Below are 22,075 nucleotides of genomic sequence, written 5' to 3' on the forward strand. Positions count from 1 at the left end.
CTCCTTCCCAAAGGAGAATAACAACATAACCATACTTGCATGGTATTTTCATAGCCTTCCAAGGTCCACAAAATAGTGGACTGATACCAATTATTGCCATATATTAAAATTATCACCAGTATTTGCTTAAAAGAGAATTTGTTTGCTTGTTGGGGAATTTATTAATAATTCTTTGACCTACTTCTGAACAGTTAAAAGAAAGAAAGAAAGAAGGTGAAGCTAGACTCAGAGAGGCAGAGACACAGAGTGAGAGAGAAGGAGAGAGGAAGGGAGAGGAAAGGAGAGAGAGAATTCTTATATATTAGTCTTAAATGAAGTCTGGCTAGAGAAGACAGCAGCAGTATCTCTGCCAAAGAAGAGGGATTTAGCACAAACATAAATCTAGAAGTATAACAACATATTTCATAAGAGCCAGAAGGTCTGGCCAAGGGCAAACATATACTTTTTATAAACTTTCGCTTTCTTTAATAAAAAGCTCTATTGAAATAATTTATATACCACAAAATACACCCAATTAAAGTGTACAGTTAAGTGAGTTGCAGTATGTTTATAGAGTTGTGTAACCATCACCATGATCTGATTTTCATCATTCTAACAAGAAACATCATGGCCATTAGCAATCACTGCACATTTAATTTCTCTTACCTTATTCCCTTCATAATCTGAAGAAGCTACTGATCTACTTTCTCTGCTATAGATTTGTCTTTTCTCCACGATTTACTTAAATGGAATTACACATTATATGATCTTTTGTGACAAGCTTCTTTCACATACCATAATGTTTTCAAGGTTCATCCATGCTATAACGAGTACAACATGTATCAGTATTCCTTTTTATTGCTAAATAGCATTGCATTGTATAAATATTTCATCTTTTGTTTATCCATTATAAGTTCACTGTTTAAAATGTCTTTCTTCTGGTTCTAACCATCCAAGTGGGTATGAAGTGACATCATATTATAGTTTTGATTTGCATTTCCCTCATGAGTAATGTTGTTGAGCATTCAAGTGTTTATTGGCCATTTGTATATCTCCCTTGGGTTATTTATCTTTTTGTTATTGAGTTGTATTTTTTATATATTCTGGATACTAGACCCTTACAGATATATGATTTGGAAATATTTATTCCTGTTCCATACTTTGTCTTTTCACTCTCTTGATAGTGTCCTTTGATACATAGAAGAGTGAATTTTAATGAAACCCAGTTTAGCTGTTTCTTTCTTTTGTTGTTTATGCTTTTGGTGTCAAATATGATAATCTATTACCATGAAGATTTATTTCTATATTTACTTTTAAGAGCTTCATAGTTTTAGCCCTTACATTTAGGTCTTTGATCCATTTCAAGTTAATTATCATATATATGGATTAAGGTAAGACATCCAGTTCATTTTTTTAAATTTTTTTATATGTAGATATTCAGTTGTCTCAGTACCATTTGATGAAGAAATTTTTTTTTTTTTTTTTTTTTTTTTTTTTTTTTTTTTCTGTTGGTGTTTTTTCATTGCCTACTAGAATTTTTATTTGTTTGCGTTTTCTTGTTCTTATTTTTGGTCCATTTGATGAAGAAATTTTTGTTTCTCTATTGAATATTCTTGGCACCATGACCATGAATGTACTTTATTTATAGACATTCAGTTCTACTCCATTGATCTATATGCCTATCCTTATGTCAGTACTATGCTGTTTTGATTACTATAGCTTATAATAAGTTTAGAAACTGGGAACTGTGAGTCCTCCAACTTTGTTTTTTATTTTCAAGAGCATTTTGGCCTCTTCCAATTCCATGTGAATTTTAATCAGCATTTCTGTTTATGCATAGGGGGCCATTGGAATTTTAGAGATTGCATTGAATCCATAAATCACTCTGGATGCTATTGCCTTCTTAATTGTCATTGTTATGACATTTTTAACAACAAATATAAATACTTGAGCATTCTTGTTAACCCTGTGGCATTGTTACTTCTTTGTATTTTATCACTGTAGTCCAACATGAAGAAACAACATATATTGCAATTGCTTTGAAATCATCGATTCACCTGTATGCATGGGCACCAAAGTCCTTTGATGAAAGCACTGCCATTAAAGTGAGTGCTCTCCATTTTCTTTGGGTTTTCTTTTGAGAAATTGTAAACAGAACAGTATTTGGAATATAGTAGGAGAAATATAGATGCTATTCTTCTACAGTTAATGTAATTTGAATATACCATGCCAATAATTATTATTTAACCCTTTTCTAGACAATTCACAGGCACCAAACCAAGGGAGAATGTGAGGGAAATCCCTGACCTCACAGGAACCTTACAGGACCTGTGAGGGAAATCCCTGACCTCACCTCCCCTTACAGGAACTCCCTACCAGCTCCACACTCCCAATTCCTGTAGTTAACATGAAGACCTCCTCTTCTAAAGCCACAAACACAAGCTTTGGGTGCCACCCTAATGACTTGAAGCTGAGAAAGTCCCTGTTCTCTCTTAGTGGGGGGTGGAGAGCAGAGGGAAGGTAAGGAAAGATGTGACAGTGGTAGAGTGGGGAACCCCCTGGTAGAGGAATGAAGGAAAAGAAAGCCTTTGCTCTCATGACCAGGACTATAATAGGTGGGAGTGGGGAGGAGAGGGTGGCTCTATATTCCTTCCAAGCTGGATCTCTAAACACATTTCTCTCTAGAACTATTACAAGGAATGCTGGTTAGGCTTATTTGGATTACAAGTACTGTTTCCACCCTTATTTTGGTTTAACTGAACTTCTATGGATCAGCCTCATAAGGTAACCATTTAGTGTCACAAACAATTAAGTTGCTGATGATTTTTAATCACATTTCCTAAACTGGAGACTACTTTTATCTTTATTATCTTTTTACAGTGCTTCAGAACTCAACATAAGTACAATTATTCTGTATTTATTATGTAATAATAAAGACTGATTAATGAACTGGTGGTATTACATAGAGTCCAGTAGCTCCTTAGAGTCATCTGAAGCATTTGTTAAAAGTTTAGATCTCAGACACAACTCCAGGCCAAATTAGTAGGTTTGGAGTGGGGCCTGGGGAATCTATATTTTTAACAAACATCCTAGGAGATTTTGAACTGGTTCGTTCGTGGAGTTTTTCAAAGCACTGATAAGGACACATCATGATAGACCCCAGCAAGTTATTCATGAAATACAATCATATCTTAGGTTAGGATCTGTTTACATATTATATTTTATAGGCTAAAACATCACATGTGTACAATATAGATGGGTTAATGTTTATGACTGCTCCTCAAATGTCTGAAAGTGAAAGTCGCTCAGTCGTGCCCGACTCTTTGCTACCCCATGGACTATATAGTCCATGGAGTTCTCTAGGCCAGACAAGTGGAGTGGGTAGCCTTTCCCTTCTCCAGGGGATCTTCCCAACCCAGGGATCGAACCCAGGTCTCCCACATTGTGGGCGGATTTTTTACCAGCCGAGCCATTTGTATGATAAATATGTTCTTTTATAAATAGCATAGACTACTATATAGATAGTCTGGGTCTGTCCTGACACAAATCACATCCCTGATCTGATCTCCCTAAATTGGGCATTGGGTCAGTTGTCAGTATTTGGATATGAGTTTGTTCCTGGGTGTCTGCTGATTGGTCAGAGCTGCCTGGTATGGAACTGGGAAGCAAAGAAGGTAAGTACCAACAGTCTGTCTGGCCTGATATACAGTTCCTTGTCTAAGTCCTCACTCCAGTTCTTGAATCCCACCACATGAGTTCAGTATGGTGAAACCTGTGATGCCCAGTCCTCTACTGTAACCTGAACTTGGCTTTTTGTTTCCTTGGACTAGGAACCATAAGAGCCTAGAGTCACCCAATCTATGGTAGGTTAACATGTCTGGCCTTTCTCATTCCCTACCAAGTGTGCATTGATCAATCAGCAGACTCCGAAGGAGACTACATGTCCTATGAAGCCTATATACGAATACTGGCAAAAATACAGGCAGCTGATCCTGCAAACCGGTTTAAGAGACCAGATGAGCTCCTTCATTTGCTGAAGCTCAAGGCAAGGAATTTAAAGACAGCACACAGAATACAAGGCCATATAAGACTCTTATGGTTTTTGGAGATTTGGCCTTTGAAGGAAAACTCAATATTTAGAAACTGAATATAATTGTTCTTGTTGAGTTAACAGATCTAAGAAAAGTTGTAATACATAGGTCTTTAAATATATTATGTAATTTAAAAAATAGTTCTGGGTTCTATACACCTGTTAAGCAAATGGGCGGGAGAATTTTCACCTTAGACAGAGTGTCATTTTTGGCCTTTTGGCCATATTTGGTTTTATACCTACAGGTGTTTCCAACACTTGGTCATAAGCCAGTGACAGTTGACCTGGCTATTGGTTCTGAAAAAAGACTAAAGATTTTCTTCAGCTCAGCAGATGGATATCACATCATTGATGCAGAATCTGAGGTTATGTCTGATGTGACCCTGCCAAGTAACGTAAGATCCTTAGAAATTATTGTATAACACAATTTGAGTATTTCCAACTGTGAAACTCTTAAAAGGTTTAAAAATACGAGCACCAATATCTATATTAGGACTGAGACCTAAAAGGTAAGTACTGAGTGCCAGAAGGTAGTAATGGATAAACAAAAATCACTGATGGTTTCTTAGTCCAGAGTGCTAAGTCTGGTCTGCGGATAGACTTTGTCTGGCACAGTGATGTTTTGTATTTGTTTTTAAATGAATATATCCCTAGTTTACACTTAAAGTCTGGATTTCTATTGAAAAACCAATGATCCAACATTACTATCTGGCCATAATCAACTGGAACCAATTGGTGCCTGCCCACTTTTAGATGGAACATATGCTATGCATTCTCTATCCATCCATGTTTATGTATTTATAATAACTGGCCCTCTTAGACATATGAGTTTACAACCCTTGCTTTTAGTTCTCTGCATCTCATTATGCATTATTATGTATATGCCCTTTTTTATCCAGGTTGTAGTACTTTAACTATGATATATAGCAAGTTATCATAAAGTATTCTCTTATAGTATACTTTATACTTAGAATTTCTGATCAAAGGATTCAACATTTTAAAAGCTAATGCATATCAACTCTCAACTCTTAAATAATTATAAACATGAAAATACGGCACAGCATCTAAAATATGGATAGTTGTAAAAAATTCTATACACATCATTTATATAAAGAGCTCAAACATAACATAATACCTCCACGTTCACACACACAATATACATTTAATAGCAGAAATGACATTTTTCCTGTTGAAGATTATATTAAAAAGGAAGAGATGATTCAACAAATCTTTTTAAATTCCCCATTTTGTCAAACACTAAAGTTTTAACAGTTTAGTGTTATACAAAAGTCCAGGAGAAAATGTTTTGTACTTCTGAGTCACTGTAGTAATGTGATATTTTGCACAGCTCTCAGAGTTATCTCATATATCTCTGATAGATTACACAGAACAATTGTCAGATCATTAATGGAGACTGTTTTTTCAAGTTTTGGTCGGATTTAACAATCTAATTAGATGATCATTCTGTTGTCACCTATGATTATATAGAAATCACTGTTTATAATGTCAAAAACACGGAACCAATCCCCAGCCAAAGCCACTTAAATATGAGTTCAGGTTAGTTTTAGTATAAGTATTATAGTACTCTTCACTTGGAATGTCTTCCATCACTTCCTGCATCTTATTTTTTTACATCACATCATGCATTATTGAAAACCGCAATATTGATCCAAGTTTATACTTATTTGAAAAGTCATTCAGTAAGATTGAATTCTGTGTTCAACTTGACTACTAAGCAAGAAGAATTACTTTCTTTTCAAGCAATCTGTTAATTATTATAGAAATAATGAGAGAAGAGGAGTTTTTTTTTTAAATCATTTTCTGGCCTAATTAGGGTACCTTAAGTGAATTCAAAAATAGAATTTTTAGCTAAATGCCCTGGTGTCTTGACCCATTAAAAGAGAAAGGACTCTAATATAAGGGAGGAGAGAGTGTCTTCTGAAACAGGATGTACTAAAAATAATTTTTCCAAAAGTGCTAGATTACAAAAGCTATAAAGCTACAAGGCAGTTTGTGTGCTAAAAGAATATGTGTGCTAAAAGAATATCTGATTACTTCAGGAATCATCTGAGAAGCAAGAGAATTACCTCTGAGGCTTTCTGGATTTACAGCAGCTCAGCTCTATTCTAAACAAAATTTTTGAGACAACCTTTTTTCTTGCAATTTCTTTTTCTCTCTTCCTTCACCTCTTTTCTGATTCAGTTGCTCATGCGAGTGCCCAGGGAACGCATTAAAATTGCCTTTCGCCTCTGGATCCCCATTTTAGTTTTAAGAATTGTTGTTGCTGAGACTGAGGCATGGCCACAAGCACTTGGCCTGAGTGCACTGGGTTTGGCAAGTATAGTTTCTGACATTTTTTTCCCTTAAATTGCTAAATTGGAGACATGATAAGAGGAATTGATTGTTCATTTTTAAGGGAAATATGATTAATGTGACAATATCTATAGTTTGGGCAAGTTTTGTCACATTTTTTATGCATCATGAAATTTGGAAATTAGATATTTCTTAATATTTCATCACCTAATACCTCTCTGAATTCAAGATATTTTAAGATTATGTAAATTGGATAATAAATTCTATACTTTTTTTGAAGGGAGGATGACTGTTACATTTCAAGCAGTGAAAAATATTATAAAGCTGTTCCTTGTAAATATTTAAGCTCAAGCTATTTTAATTTTCTATTTCTGATTTGAATGAATTGGTTGATAACCAGTGATTTTGTATTTGTTACTTGGTTCATTCCTTACTAAATTTAGTATTCATTAATGTGCTAAAATGAATCTGAAATCAAATAAGTGATGTTTCTTCTATCATTATACATAATACTTAGTGAAACTTCAACAGATTTCTGTTAGAAATATATTCTGCTTTTTACAGACAAGATTTTTCTCCTAAAAATATAGGAGAATATTAAAAAGTAACAGCCTTATGACATAGGGAAAGCTCTTCTCAAGTGTTGGATAGCATGCTGTTTAGTACTAAAACAGAAATTTCTCTCCTCTCTGTACTTTAAACCCCTCTTTGGTCTTTATTGTTCAGCCAAGCTGCTTCTATTAAAGTAGTAGTGATAAAATGTTGGGCATATAAATCCTTATGAAACATAATTCCAGCCCCTGGAAATCATTATACCACAGAATATCATCATTTTACCTGATTCCTTGGGAATTGGCATGATGCTCACCTTCAATGCTGAAGCCCTTTCCGTGGAAGCAAATGAACAACTCTTCAAGAAGATCCTTGACGTGTGGAAAGACATACCATCCTCCATAGGTATGTGAAAAATTTTTCTCCTTTCAGATGATCCCAGAAAAGCTTCTATTTCCTGAAGTGTCACTTTTTCTCAAGGCATCTAGGGTTAATTTGGAGTCCTGCATACTTATTCCCTTGTAAGATAATGTATATGTTTTTCTTATGCTTAATGATTTCACAAGGCTACCACAAAGAGACTGATTTGGGCTGTCTTAGTAGTTCATTTTCAATAATCATGTAATTAAAATAGGAAAGTGATTCTTTTCCATAATAATCTATCATTTTATTTTAACTCCTTTTGCTTGCAGATTTTACACAGATGTTGAAAATGCTTCATTCCATAACACTGATTTGGGGGGTTTACCTTTATCTTAGGAGAGTGCCAACTAGTATAAGAGAGGAGCAAAATATTTCCATTTTGTACAGTCAATAGTGTTCTGTTTAGCCAGTAATATTCCTGTGAAGAATCAAATACAAAACTGCATATGTGACTCATTGGTTGTCACTAAGAGTTCATCATCCTTCATTTACAAAAGAGATAAATATGACTGACTGAAATGCTCTTAGATACTACCCAGATGGCAACACAAAGAAAACTACATTTTCATCTTCATTAGACCAGGATTTTTTTTTTTTTCCTGACCAACACAGGACTACCAATCTGGGAAATCTGAATAACTTGAATCTCTCGTACATGTCTCTGAGGCTTGATGACTACAGAGATAATTCTAAATAGGAAACAGAATAATGCATATAAACAGCAAAAATACTAGAGTAGAATGATTTGGTTGAAATGTCCCTGAAAGGAGGATAAGTTTAATGAAGCAAATAAAGGAAAAGGGAGAAGGAGAGGGGGAGAGAGAGATGGAGGAAGGAAGGAAAGGAGGAAGACATAAAGATAAGAGAGACAGAGAGAAAAGTAGTTTATCAATAAAAAGTTAGAAGCTTCTGAAATCTCTATAAAACGGCTAAATGTGATCCACATGTGACTTTAAGGACCAATTTGAAAGAGCTTTTTTTTTTTATTTTTTTTTTATTAGTTGGAGGCTAATTACTTCACAACATTTCAGTGGGTTTTGTCATACATTGATATGAATCAGCCATAGATTTACACTTATTCCCCATCCCGATCCCCCCTCCCATCTCCCTCTCCACCCGATTCCTCTGGGTCTTCCCAGTGTACCAGGCCAGAGCACTTGTCTCATGCATCCCACCTGGGCTGGTGATCTGTTTCACCATAGATAGTATACATGCTGTTCTTTTGAAACATCCCACCCTCACCTTCTCCCACAGAGTTCAAAAGTCTGTTCTGTATTTCTGTGTCTCTTTTTCTGTTTTGCATATAGGGTTATCGTTACCATCTTTCTAAATTCCATATATATGTGTTAGTATGCTGTAATGTTCTTTATCTTTCTGGCTTACTTCACTCTGTATAAGGGGCTCCAGTTTCATCCATCTCATTAGGACTGGTTCAAATGAATTCTTTTTGACGGCTGAGTAAAATTCCATGGTGTATATGTACCAAAGCTTCCTTATCCATTCATCTGCTGATGGGCATCTAGGTTGCTTCCATGTCTTGGCTATTATAAACAGTGCTGCGATGAACATTGGGGTGCACGTGTCTCTTTCAGATCTGGTTTCCTCAGTGTGTATGCCCAGAAGTGGGATTGCTGGGTCATATGGCAGTTCTATTTCCAGTTTTTTAAGGAATCTCCACACTGTTTTCCATAGTGGCTGTACTAGTTTGCATTCCCACCAACAGTGTAAGAGGGTTCCCTTTTCTCCACACCCTCTCCAGCATTTATTGCTTGTAGACTTTTGGATAGCAGCCATCCTGACTGGCGTGTAATGGTACCTCATTGTGGTTTTGATTTGCATTTCTCTAATAATGAGTGATGTTGAGCACCTTTTCATGTGTTTGTTAGCCATCTGTATGTCTTCTTTGGAGAAATGTCTGTTTAGTTCTCTGGCCCATTTTTTGATTGGGTCATTTATTTTTCTGGAATTGAGCTGCAGGAGTTGCTTGTATATTTTTGAGATTAATCCTTTGTCTGTTGTTTCATTTGCTATTATTTTCTCCCAATCTGACGGCTGTCTTTTCACCTTACTTATAGTTTCCTTTGTAGTGCAAAAGCTTTTAAGTTTCATTAGATCCCATTTGTTTATTTTTGCTTTTATTTCCAATATTCTGGGAGGTGGGTCATAGAGGATCTTGCTGTGATTTATGTCGGAGAGTGTTTTGCCTATGTTCTCCTCTAGGAGTTTTATAGTTTCTGGTCTTACATTTAGATCTTTAATCCATTTTGAGTTTATTTTTGTGTATGGGGTTAGAAAGTGTTCTAGTTTCATTCTTTTGCAAGTGGTTGACCAGTTTTCCCAGCACCACTTGTTAAAGAGGTTGTCTTTTTTCCATTGTATATCCTTGCCTCCTTTGTCAAAGATAAGGTGTCCATAGGTTTGTGGATTTATCTCTGGGCTTTCTATTCTGTTCCATTGGTCTATATTTCTGTGAAAGAGCTTTTTTAATGGACATTTTTTCACTATGGATGATGGCACATTGCATTGCATCTGCAGAATCCTTTGTTTTTGCATACATAGTGTTAAGGAGTGTCCTGAAGACCTCCAATTCCTTCAAAAGGTAAGAACTCAACAGAGGGTTTAAAACTATTTTGTGAATGCTGTCAATATATTGACAGATCTGGGGCAAAAGAAACAGAAAATAATGCCTTGTTCTAACCTTTGCAGTGGTTGTGATCAATTTGTTAATCAGAAATTAGAATAAGGAAATTTAGCTCAAATGGGAAATGTAACCCCTATATTTATGCCACTAAACAATGATAGGAATCAAAAAGATCTTAAGTCATCTGCTACAGTTCTTGTCCTTAGGCAAGACAACTTCCAACCTAAAACAGAGCTATTTTAAGTAACTAAAATTGAAAAGCATCTCTCTATATGTAAAATAAATTAGAGTACTATGAGAAGATATTTTGGTCTGTGTATTAAGGGTAATTTGAGAGCATGTAAAGATTGCTTTATAACTCTAATATTAAGGAAATCAATTGCTCTCTTTTTTGTCTAAATGCAACTTCTTTTTTAATTTAAAACTAACCCAGATCCAGATTTCCCCAATCTAAATTTTACATTTCCTTTAGGTATAATGAATGTTTTCACTAATAAGATCATTGCTTTAGATTTTCAAACAAATATGTAGAAATGCAGCAATCATAGCAAGTATCATTAAGCATTCCCAACTAAATCACTGGATTCTATCTCATATATAAGCTAGCTCAGTAGCTAGGTTAAGTGGCAAATTAATGTGCTTTAGAATCAAGGTAGAAATTATTTAATGCCATATGAACTGTGTACTTGGACTCAGCAAGTAGACTGTGCATGAAGTTTATAAATTTTGCTGTATGCAGTTGTTGAAAAAAATACTGCTCACCATGTCAGAAAATACCTTACAGTGTCAGCTGACTATATGGCTCTTTACATAACTAGGTTTTCTGTTTTAAAGCAGTTGTCATAATTTTTATTGTCACTGAATAATATAAAGCAGGGCCCAAAAGTTTTAATCTTAATAAAAATTTCCTGAGCAAGAAAAGGCTTAACAGTGTCAAATTAGTTTTAGTTCTGTTTATAACATGGTACTTAATTGAATTACATTAGAGTTGCTAAAGTCATTATTTTAGCAAGTCATTTTTTAACAGTTTTAATTTTGAAGAGTTAGGTTTCCATGTATGTCACTTAAGCACAAGTACAAACCCATACAGGATGTTGTACCCCAACTAGATTATAAAATAAAGAATGACTGTGGCTAGATTTGATTTTCTACAAAGAGGTTAATATTAACCTTTAGCTTTTTCTGTGGTGTTGGAGAATGTAAATACAAAAATTAACTTAGATCTAGTTATTCACTATGGTGAATAGTTGATCACAATGATGAGAGTACATAGCTAGCTTGAACATTCTGTTGAGCAGCATAATGGCCAAACTACTGACTTAGAAGGAGGAAAATAAGAATGTATTAATCCAAACTGTAATAATGTCCCTCTTAATAATCAAACATTAGCTGTAGTTATAATTTTCCGTCACTGGCAGAAATATTTTGTGTTTTTCTCATTTTTAAATTTTTTATTGTAGCTTTTGAGTGTTCTCAGAGAACCACAGGGTGGGGCCAAAAGGCCATGGAAGTCCGCTCTTTGCAGTCAAGGGTTCTGGAAAGTGAACTGAAGCGCAGATCAATTAAGAAGCTGAGATTTCTGTGTACCCGAGGTGACAAGGTATAGTTTACATACCCCAGTTAGGGCAAAAGTAAAGCAAGCAATGAAAATTAACTGAGGAAATTTATATTGTTTTCTTTCTAGCTATAAATATATTTATGTTATATTTCCCAAATTGACATCCTAATATAATAAAAATAAATTTGCAATTTGCATTAGAAACATTGATTTGGTAAATGATGAAATTTGGTTTCAAGAGAAATCATTTTCAAAAATGTAAAAATTCTAATTGTGTTCAAAGCAAAACTTAGCCTCTATTTGTTACAAATTCCATTATTGCCTGTGATGTGTAGTTCTTTTCATGTTCATATTAATATGACATTTTGAAAGATAATGCTTGAGTAGATCTGCCTTTTATAGTTTTCAACATAATCCAATAACAGAAGAAGGAAAAAGTTAATTATGTATGTTGAACACCTAATCATATAGTAGAGTTTGTGCTAAATACTTTAGAGGCCATCATACTTAATCTTCGTAAATCATGTCCACTTTACAGAAAAGAAAAAGGAAATCAATATTTGGCAATTATTTCTGTAATGTGATCAATTTTAACCAATTCAGATAGTTTATATGGAAAAAATGAATTGTATGATATCAGAACAGTCCCTACATGTTGTGAGAAATAATAGCATGAAAAAATAATTTGAATAAGACTAGGAAGCATTCACATTTAGAAGAAATTTAAGAGGATTTGAATTATCAGAACCAACAGGGTAAAGCACTGGGCATCAATAAAAGGTACTGGTTTATAATATAAAGAGAGATAATGGCAAGAACCAATGATTGATATCAGGTACATCTAGGATGTAGTGCCAGCTCTAACTACATGTGAGAACCTGGAAGTTTGACTAGTTTTTCTGAACCTTAGTTTTTTCATCTAAAAAATGGGAATATTAATAACTTGGAACAATTCTGAAAATTATCAGTAATGTATACATAATAAGCATCTCACAGGTCAACAGCCTGGCACATAAAAGGTGTTAAGTCAAGGGTAGCTAGTGTTGTTTTCATCATTATGTCACACACCTTCCTAAGTATATCCACTGTGGATGTTGAAAACCTTGGTCCTAACAAGGATACTTCTGTTTGCTATTTATATTCTTGTACTGTCCTGATTTTCTTTATGGCACAGACCATATTTGCGCATGTTCCTCTTTAAGTCTCATAAACCTCTCTAAGGTTTAGCTGATAATATCAATGTATTGATGTCAGTCTATTACATTGAAATAGAAAATTATACCAAGTAGAAAATTTCAGTGGCCACTTAAGCACCAGCGACAGTGTGAACTGCATCTAAATAATGTGATATTTTCCATATATTAAAAGGAAAGCTAACTTGAGCAAAAGTAGATTTTTAAAAAATAGAAAAGGAAAATTGTTAATGAAACCAATCAAGAACTTTAGCAGATAAATGTCACCTACAAAAACTTAATTTTATTTAAACTATATGAAGTACAGTCATATAGAATATGGTAAAAAGTACTTTTTTAAATTATAATTTTGGCTCCATACTCATTTGAATTTGTATACTTTAAAGACATCTCTTTCTGAAATTGATTGATAACAGATAAATTGAAATTATAGTTGTACTATCAAATATCAGGTTGCAGTTTATTAAATATTTACTGATGTTGTCTCTTTCTCTCTTTTTAAAGCTGTTCTTTACCTCTATCCTGCGCAATCATCACAGCCGGGTTTACTTCATGACCCTTGGAACACTTGAAGAGCTCCAAAGCAGTTATGGTGTTTAAAAGTTTCCAATGATTTATTATACTGATTATAAGCATCACAAATATGCAATTTGCATTTTTAAATTTCTGAGATTAAATGAGCATTCACTTTTACTGGTAGCGAAAAATTAAATCAGATACTTTACTTTTAATGTAGCACAGAATAGTTTTAATGAGAAATGCAGCTTTATATATAAAATTAACTATAGCAAGCTCTATGTACTCCAATGGTGTACAATATCTTTTGCACAAACTTTGTAACTTTTGTTACTGTGAATTCAAATATTACTCTTTGGACAGTTTGGACAGTACCTGTATTCGGATTTTACAACATGGAGTTAAGAAACCTGTAATGAGTTAGATTCCAAACAGCTTTCAAAAGAGTTGCCCCTGAATGAGGGTTTTTTTTTTCCCCAGAAAAAAATCAAAATAGCAACAAACCATATACAGATTTGCCAAGTCCTAGAAAGAACCAAAGGTTAGATTATGAAATGAAAATAATAAGGACTAGGTATAAACCAGACCTAAGGCTGAACAACCTGCATACCTGGAGAAAATACAGTGATAAAGGGGGGAAGGCCACCCTTTTTCCTCATTGCTCCATGACAGTTAAGCCCACAGTTAGAGACCAGTTGTGTTCTTTTCATCCCATGTTAAGGGGGTTTTCTCCTGATAAGGAGAAAGGAAGAAAGCCTAAAATGGTTGATTTTCCTCAGAAACCCCAAAGATGTGCAATAGCTATTTTTAAGAACCACCAAATAATACACTTGCAAGCCTGATTACAGGACTGAACTCCTATACATATGTACTGTAGAATAAGTTGTATTTTTTTAATACTTTAAAGTAGGCGTCAAGTTCTATCCCAAAGACAGGTTGGTTGATTTATCAAAATTCTTATCTGGCCAACAATGTCTATATCAGACAGCTTTAAGTATTTTCCCGATCCCAGATTAAACTATAGAAAAACTTCCCTCCAGTTATTAAGCAAAAATAACAAAATAAAACAACAAAAAGTTTTGACCCTAATACTTGTGTTTTTCATGGTTCTTTTTCTGTAAAATCAGAAATTAATCTAAAAGTGGCAAGTACACATGTAGGGACTTAATGTAATAGATTAAAAGGAAAGATTTGGAAAAAAAATACAACTTTCATCAAATACCTAGGTCTTCAAATTTATAGCAGTGAAAAAAATCATGCTAGTCCATCACCCCTATATATTATAGACGCCATAGATAGGTGGCATTTGGTCACCTATGGTAATTGCTACCTGGTGAAAAGCATCATTTCTGCATATCCATCCTCAATACCATGGTTAGTTCTGGGGCAATAAAGAAGCAACAGAACTACCACAAAGTATACCTCACTATAATTCCTCTAGTTCTGCTTCTAAAATCTGAAGACAGTGCTAGTGGGATAATAATTTTCAAACTACCTGGTTAACCAAAATACAAAAGCAGCTGACTATGAGTGATTTCATAATAGCACACTATTTCTTGGCACCTAGGTGCCAGGAATGATGATTTGGATTTTCCTAATAACTTTTATCAAGAATGTAGTAGCTCAATAATGAGAATTTAGGAGAACCTGAATCCATGAATTAAAGATAAATGTGATTCGCATTTGTTACTGTGACACAATAATGTGATCTTAAAACTGGCTTATCCTTGAGTGTTTACAACTCAAATAACTTTTTAAATGCAGTAGTTTAAAGAGAAAACAAACTTTTATGTCAAATTATTTCCTTAGAATTAGTCTTCCTTTTTAATTTGTACACCAAAAAGGCCATGGGGAACTTTGTGCAAGTACCTCATTGCTGAGCAAATGGAGCTTGCTATGTTTGAATTTCAGAAAATTCTCTCATTTAAGTAGTGTGTAGAATCAAGTCTTTTAAAAATTCATTTTTTTCTTCATAATATTTACTCAGTTAAGGTTCAAAAATAAGTTTTATCTTAAATCATATTTTTAACACAGTAAGACAGTAAACTATTTTAGGAAGTCAACTCCCATTGTGTTCTGTGGCTGTCATTCTAGCAAATATACACAGTAGTGAACTGCATCTACAGAGGTGTCCCAAAGTAAATAAGCAAGAGAGATTGCAATTGTGTAATTGAGCATTAAATGATAAGGTGTTAATGAGGAAAGGAAGCTAGGCACATACTAAGAAGGAAGATTAGATGTTGGATAGCCAACTTAGGAAGGACTGAAAATAGTCATTTGCAGGTAATGAATATTTCCAATTTAGATGTTTAATCCATCTGGAATTTTTACATCCTTTGCCAGCTGAAATAAGAAAATGAAGAAGCAATTGCATTTCATAGTCAGTGCATAGTAAAGAAAAAATTGTAACTACACCTCACCTTGTAGCAGCAGCACCTAGAAGCCCTGGCCCATCACAGAAACATTGACAGGGATTCCTGGAAAGCCAAATTCCCAAGTCCTCTAAGTTGAAGCAGGAAAGTTCTGGCAGCTTGTGAATAGCATTGGGACAGAGTACAGTTAATTTTAGTGTACTTTAACTTTTACACCAAAGCCCTTGTCCAAAATAGAAGAAATCATTGAAAACTAGAAATGTGATATATGCAAAGAACTGACAAGAAAAGTTCAGTGTGATTAGGTCTTTTGAAGTAAGGTTAAGAACCTCAGGAAACAGAAAGGATAATCGTTAAGATAGTAGATTAGGCAAAGCACAAATCATTCATGCATACACACAAGCGCACACACAAACCATTTGAATGCATAAATTTTAATATTTTAGTGCTACCAGTTTCTAGATAATTAATCAATAAGTGTTTTCTGCCAGGACTTACTTAATTGAGACACTATAGATTAAACTAGGAATAATGCCACATGAATTCAATGGGATCTTTTAAGTACTCTTCATTTCTTTTCAAAACTGCCTATTTAAATCGATTTGTATTCAATCTGTGCTCTAATTTTAAATTTTATAGAAACAACCTTTGAGACTGCTAATTGTTTCATCAGGAAATCTACAATGAATCATTGTTCAATCTCTAAAAAATTTTTAAATGTATTGATTGATGTCATTGGATCTTTTAAGTACTCTTCAGTTATTTTCAAAATTGTGCATATTTAAAATCAATTTGTATGCAATCTGTGCTCTAATGTTAAAATTTATTGAAACAATCTTTGAGACTGCTAATTGTTTATTCAGAAAAATTGCAATGAATCATTGTTCAATCTCTAAAAATAAAAATTTTTAAATGTGCTGATTGATGTCATTATTTGAACTATACTCATCTCATACTTCAGAATTAAGACTCATTCAAGGATTATTCATTTCCTTAAAGTATGTAATAATGCACTGATTAGAAGGTGTTAGGGGTTCTACCCATTGTTCCATAGGAATTCTAGCGAAGGAAGGGTATATTAATTGGACTCAAATGTTTCTGGGTTGTGCAGTAGTGTAATTAAAAACTAATAATTTTCCTCTAAATGTGTGGAATTTTACACAGACTCATGGGGTATGAGCAAGGGTAAAACCTGAGCAAGTTTTAATGCTGACTTCCTTCCCATCCCAAAGAGTAAAAACTTTATCCAAAGAGAGTAGTAAATATTTATAGATCAGGGCTTCCCTGGTGGTTCAGTGGTTAAGAATCTGCCTTGCCACAGAGCAACTAAGCCCATGGGCCACAACTACTGAGCCAGCGCTATAGAGCTTGTGAGCCACATCTACTGAGCCCTGTGCCTAGAGCCCATGCCCTGTAACAAGAGAAGCCACCACGACGAGAAGCCCAAGTACCACAACTACATAAAGCCTGCGCACCGTAACGAAGATCCACCACAGTCAATAAATAAATAAATATTTTTAAAAATATTTATAGTTTATTGATATTCAAGAAAAGGTTTAGTGTGGAGTGACGGTAGAAAATGGAAGATAGAGAAAACATGAAAGATTTGAGTCCTTCAGCTGGGATCAGAAGAGGAATAGCACTTCTCTCAGCAGATCACAAAAGCACTAGAGGAATGGTTCTGTGAAGATGCTATTGTCTCAGAACATTTTGGAGAGATATTCATCAGACTTAACTGTTAGTGCCAGTTGGTATGGCCCTAATTTGTCAAGTATGTCCAGGCATTCTGAAGTTGTGTTACCTGTACACGGCATGCTTGCCCAGGCTTTTGTAGGCTAAATTTAAAGTACTTCATTATAATTAAATTGACTCATTCAGCTTGATACATAGGTCCCACAGACTTCTACTACTTTAAAAGACACTGTTATGAGCCAAGGAATAATAACATCAACACAGATTGGAATAAGAATGGTCAGGGTAACACCCCCAAGACTGAAAAATGGCATTATCCTGGGAACCCTTTACCAAAGGAGGGGATATGGTAGGTCGTGAAAAGAAACTGCTGTTAGTAACTTCATCATTCTCAAAGGGAGCAGTGGGTTTACAGACTCCAACACTGCAAGTCTACTAATCTTTTTCCAATATAATAACACTTTTTTCCTTATAGGTCCTTTAACCTTCTCCTAAGGATATTCAGGTTGGCTACTTTTTAGTAAACAGCTAATATAATAAAGGCCAAACATGTTTCAAAAAATATTGTAAATATCACATTTTATGTTATTAATAACCATGTCAACTGATATAAAAAAAATAGTTCCTAAGGGAATAAACTGGATTCTATCTTTTCAGAAGCTAGTATACAGCCTACTTTGTAGATAAATATAAAATCAGGTTCAGGATTAACTTTTTCCTATGTTGCCATCCCATATGTCCAAGTGGCTCATTTGGTACTTATATAGCAAAGACTCAATAAAAATATTAGTTGAAAAGAAAAATGAGCATTGTTTTTCTTTGTGTTTAGTGCTATTTAATTTACAACAGCCTAAAATTAAGACTGACAAATTCAGTTCTTTCATCAAAGTACCATCTGGGTTCTGGTGACCAAAGGGTAATGACCTGTGGGGTAACTTCACATGACTTTACCCTATAAACCTGAAGTGAAACAAAGGGTAGATTAAAATAGTGTCTGTTAAGGTTTTGTTTACCTTTAAAAGCAACACATAAGGGACCACTATGCCCCTTTAGTAATTAACCAAGGATCATGAGAAATGACAAAGGTCATTTAATAAAACAGCACAAAAAACAAGTCATCTAACTGTTTTGTACAAACATTTGGTTTGAATGTGATTCTTTTTTCACAAGAACAACTCAATGTTGCAGCATCCTGAGACATATTTAAGGATCACCAAAGCATGTCAATATACTTTTGATCCCAAAAGTTTAAATTATGTTCTCATAAACCGATATACCAAATTCTAGGCATTCCCCAAAGGTACTTTTATAGATGATGAAAGAATGTGTCTGATTTGCTCAGTTCAGTTCAGTTCAGTCGCTCAGTCGTGTCCTACGGTTTGTGACCCTATGAACCGCAGCACGCCAGGCCTCCTTGTCCATCACCAACTTCCAGAGTCTACCCAAACCCAGGTCCATTGAGTCGGTGATGCCATCCAACCATCGCATCCTATGTCGTCCCCTTCTCCTCCTGCCCTCAATCTTTCCCAGCATCAGGGTCTTTTCAAATGAGTCAGTTCTTCCCATCAGGTGGCCAAATTATTGGAGTTTCAGCTTCAACATCAATCCTTCCAATGAACACCCAGGACTGATCTCCTTTAGGATGGACTGGTTGGATCTCCTTGCAGTCCAAGTGACTCTCAAGAGTCTTCTCCAACACCACAGTTCAAAAGCATCAATTCTTCTGCGCTCAGCTTTCTTTATAGTCCAACTCTCACATTCATACATGAGCACTGGAAAAACCATAGCCTTGACTAGACAGACCTTTGTTGACAAAGTAATGTCTCTGCTTTTTAATATGCTGTCTAGGTTGGTCATAACTTTCCTTCCAAGGAGTAAGCGTCTTTTAATTTCATGGCTGCAATAACCATCTGCAGTGCCAAATGAAACACTATTTCCAAAATTCTAAACACAAACTTCCAACACCATGGAGTCTCACAAATCCACAGTGAGAAATGAATACAATGAAGTTCAAAGAAAATTAGACTACACAAAAATGAAAATCTTCTCCCTAGAAGTAAAATTAACATTATATGACAAGCTGGGGAAATAAACATTTCATTTGACAAGTAGAAAGTATCTATGAATTTTACTCCACAAACCTGTATGTGCAAAAACTAATTCAAAACAAGCAAAAATTGTTATTTGTACTTCAATTCCTATTCTATCAGTCTGAGAGGAAATTTAAACTTATTTGAACTGTCGTTATTTATCCATTAGGGTTCCATGAAAGTCTGAGGGATCAGAAAAAATGGGGTAACCCACTGGTCTATAGTCTACGTAAGTCAACACTGATACGCTGTGCACTGCTCACAACTTGAAACAATTTCCTCTCTCAGCCACTGGGATACCACTCTCTCTTGATTGGTCTCCTATATCACTAGGGTAGTTGACTATGGCTCTACAATCAGGTATAGGTAAAACTTTGTTTCTTTCTGGCTCCTTTCAAGATTTTTCCTTTGCCTTTTGTTTTTAGAAGATTTATTATTCTGGGTCTTGGAGTAGATATCTTTGAATTAATTCATTTGAGTACCAGCAAGGTCACTGGTAGGGTTTCCTGGATAGCTCAGCTAGTAAAAATCCACCTGCAATGCAGGAGACCCTGGTTCAATTCCTGGGTCAGGAAGATCCGCTGGAGAAGGGATAGGCTACCCACTCCAGTATTCTTGAGCTTCCCTGGTGGCTCAGCTGATAATCTGCCTGCAATGTGGGAAACCTGGGTTTGATCCCCGGGTTGGGAAGATTCCCTGGAGAAGGGAAGGGCTACCAACTCCAGTATTCTGGCCTGGAGAATTCCATGGACTCCATGGGGTCACAAAAAGTTGGACATGACTAAGCAACTTTCAGTTTCACTTTCAGCAAGGTCCCAGACACAGAGAAGAGAAAGAGAGGGTAGTGCAGAAAATAATATAAAGAAATAATGACAGAAAGCATCCCGAATACAGTTAAAGACAAAATTAACAATTCAATAATTTGATTAAACTCTTAGAACTATTTTTTACAGGATCTCATGTTTCAGCATGTTGTTTTTACATTTTCATATTTTAATATATTTTTATTTCCCTTTTGATTTCTTTTTTGACTCATTGGTTGTTCAGGACTGTGTAGTTTAATTTCTATATATTTGTAAATTTTCCAGTTTCTTGGTTTTGACTTCAAGTTGCTTACCACTGTGGTTGAAAGTGACACTTGGTATGATTTCAGTCTTCTTAAATTTGCTAAGACTTGTTTTGTAGCCTACTATATTATGTATCCTGGAGAATATTCCATGCATTCTTGATAATAAGGTATATTCTGCTGCTGTTGGTAGAAGGTCCTATATGTATCTTTTAGGTCTACCTGTTATACAGCATGGTTCAAGTCCAATAATTTCTTACTTATATTTTGTCTGGATGATCTATCCATTGCTGGAAATGGGATGTTAGAGTTCTATACTATTACTGTACTGTTGTCTATTTCTCCCTTCAGATCTGTTAGTATTTGTTTAATACATTTAGGTGCTCTAATGTTGAGTGTGTATATATTTCCAATTGTTATGTCTTCTTGTTTAGTTGACCTTTATATCAGTGTTATGACTTTCTTTGTCTCTTGTTACTGTTTTTGGCTTAAAGTCTATTTTACCTGATATAAGTATCACTACCCCTTTCCTCTTTTTGGTTTCCACTTGCATGGAATATCTTTTACCATTCCTTCACTTTGAGCCTAACTGTGTCCTTAAAGCTGAAACAATTCTCTTGTAATCAGCATGTACTTGGGTCTTTTTTTTTTTAAACCATCCAGCCATTCTGTACCTTTTTGGAGAATTCAATGCATTTATATTTAGAATAATTACTGATATGTAAGGACTAATTCCCCTGGAGAAGGAAATGGCAACCCACTCTAGTATTCTTACCTAGAGAATCTGATGGACAGAGGAACCTAGCAGGATACAGTCCATGGGGTCGCAAAGAGTCAGACACAACTGAGCAACTAACACTAGACTAAAAAGGCTAATTAATATTACAAATTTATTTCTGGTTGTTTTGTAGTTCCCTTGTTTCTTGCTATCTCTCTTACTGCCTTCCTTTTTAAACTGGTGATTTTCCATTACGGTATACTCTGATATCCTTATCTTTCTTTTTTATTTTTGTGAGTCTACTATAGAGTTTTGCTTGTGGATACTATGAGACTTACATAAAATACCTTATAATACTTTATGTTATGCTGGAAACAACTTCAATCACATAAAAAATATGTACCATTTTACTCCCTACTTTATGTTTTTAATGTCACAGTCTACCACTTTTTGTATTATGTATTCATTAACAAATTATACTGGCTATAGTTATTTTTGATACTCTTGTCCTGTAACCTTTATATGCAGTTAGCATACCATCATATTAACGAATTAGAGTCTTATTATAGTTGTGTATTTACCTTTACCACTGAATTTTATATCTCCATATGTTTTTCCTACTGAATAGTGGCCTTTCATTTCCTTTTAAAGAACTCCTTGCAACATTTCTTGTTAGGCATGTCGTGTGTGTGTGCATGCATGCCAAGTCACTTCAGTCATATCCGACTCTTTGCAACCCCATGGACTGTAACCCACCAGGCTCCTCTGTCCTTTGGATTCTCCAGGCAAGAATACTGGAGTGGATTGCCATGCCCTCTTCCAAGGGGTCTTCCTTGCAATGTCTCTTGCATTGGCAAGCAAGTTCTTTACCA

At 34.9% G+C, this 22,075-nt stretch overlaps 1 protein-coding gene across 2 annotated transcripts in view; it reads left to right on the forward strand.

Moving 5' to 3' along the window:
* NRK (Nik related kinase) overlaps positions 1 to 16,553 on the forward strand; it is a 125,273-nt gene extending 108,720 nt beyond the window's left edge. Inside the window, exons 24-29 of one of the 2 annotated variants that reach the window (XM_043895901.1) lie at positions 1,984 to 2,084; positions 3,881 to 4,024; positions 4,315 to 4,464; positions 7,204 to 7,339; positions 11,459 to 11,598; positions 13,254 to 16,553. In XM_043895901.1, the coding sequence (XP_043751836.1) occupies positions 1,984 to 2,084; positions 3,881 to 4,024; positions 4,315 to 4,464; positions 7,204 to 7,339; positions 11,459 to 11,598; positions 13,254 to 13,349 (767 nt within the window). In that variant the 3' untranslated portion in view covers positions 13,350 to 16,553. The remainder of the gene's footprint in view (positions 1 to 1,983; positions 2,085 to 3,880; positions 4,025 to 4,314; positions 4,465 to 7,203; positions 7,340 to 11,458; positions 11,599 to 13,253) is intronic. The other variant, XM_043895902.1, reaches the window with a different exon arrangement.
* Positions 16,554 to 22,075: the final 5,522 nt, after the last annotated feature.

The sequence above is a fragment of the Cervus elaphus genome, chromosome X, assembly GCF_910594005.1.
Source record: "Cervus elaphus chromosome X, mCerEla1.1, whole genome shotgun sequence".
NCBI lineage: Eukaryota > Metazoa > Chordata > Mammalia > Artiodactyla > Cervidae > Cervus > Cervus elaphus.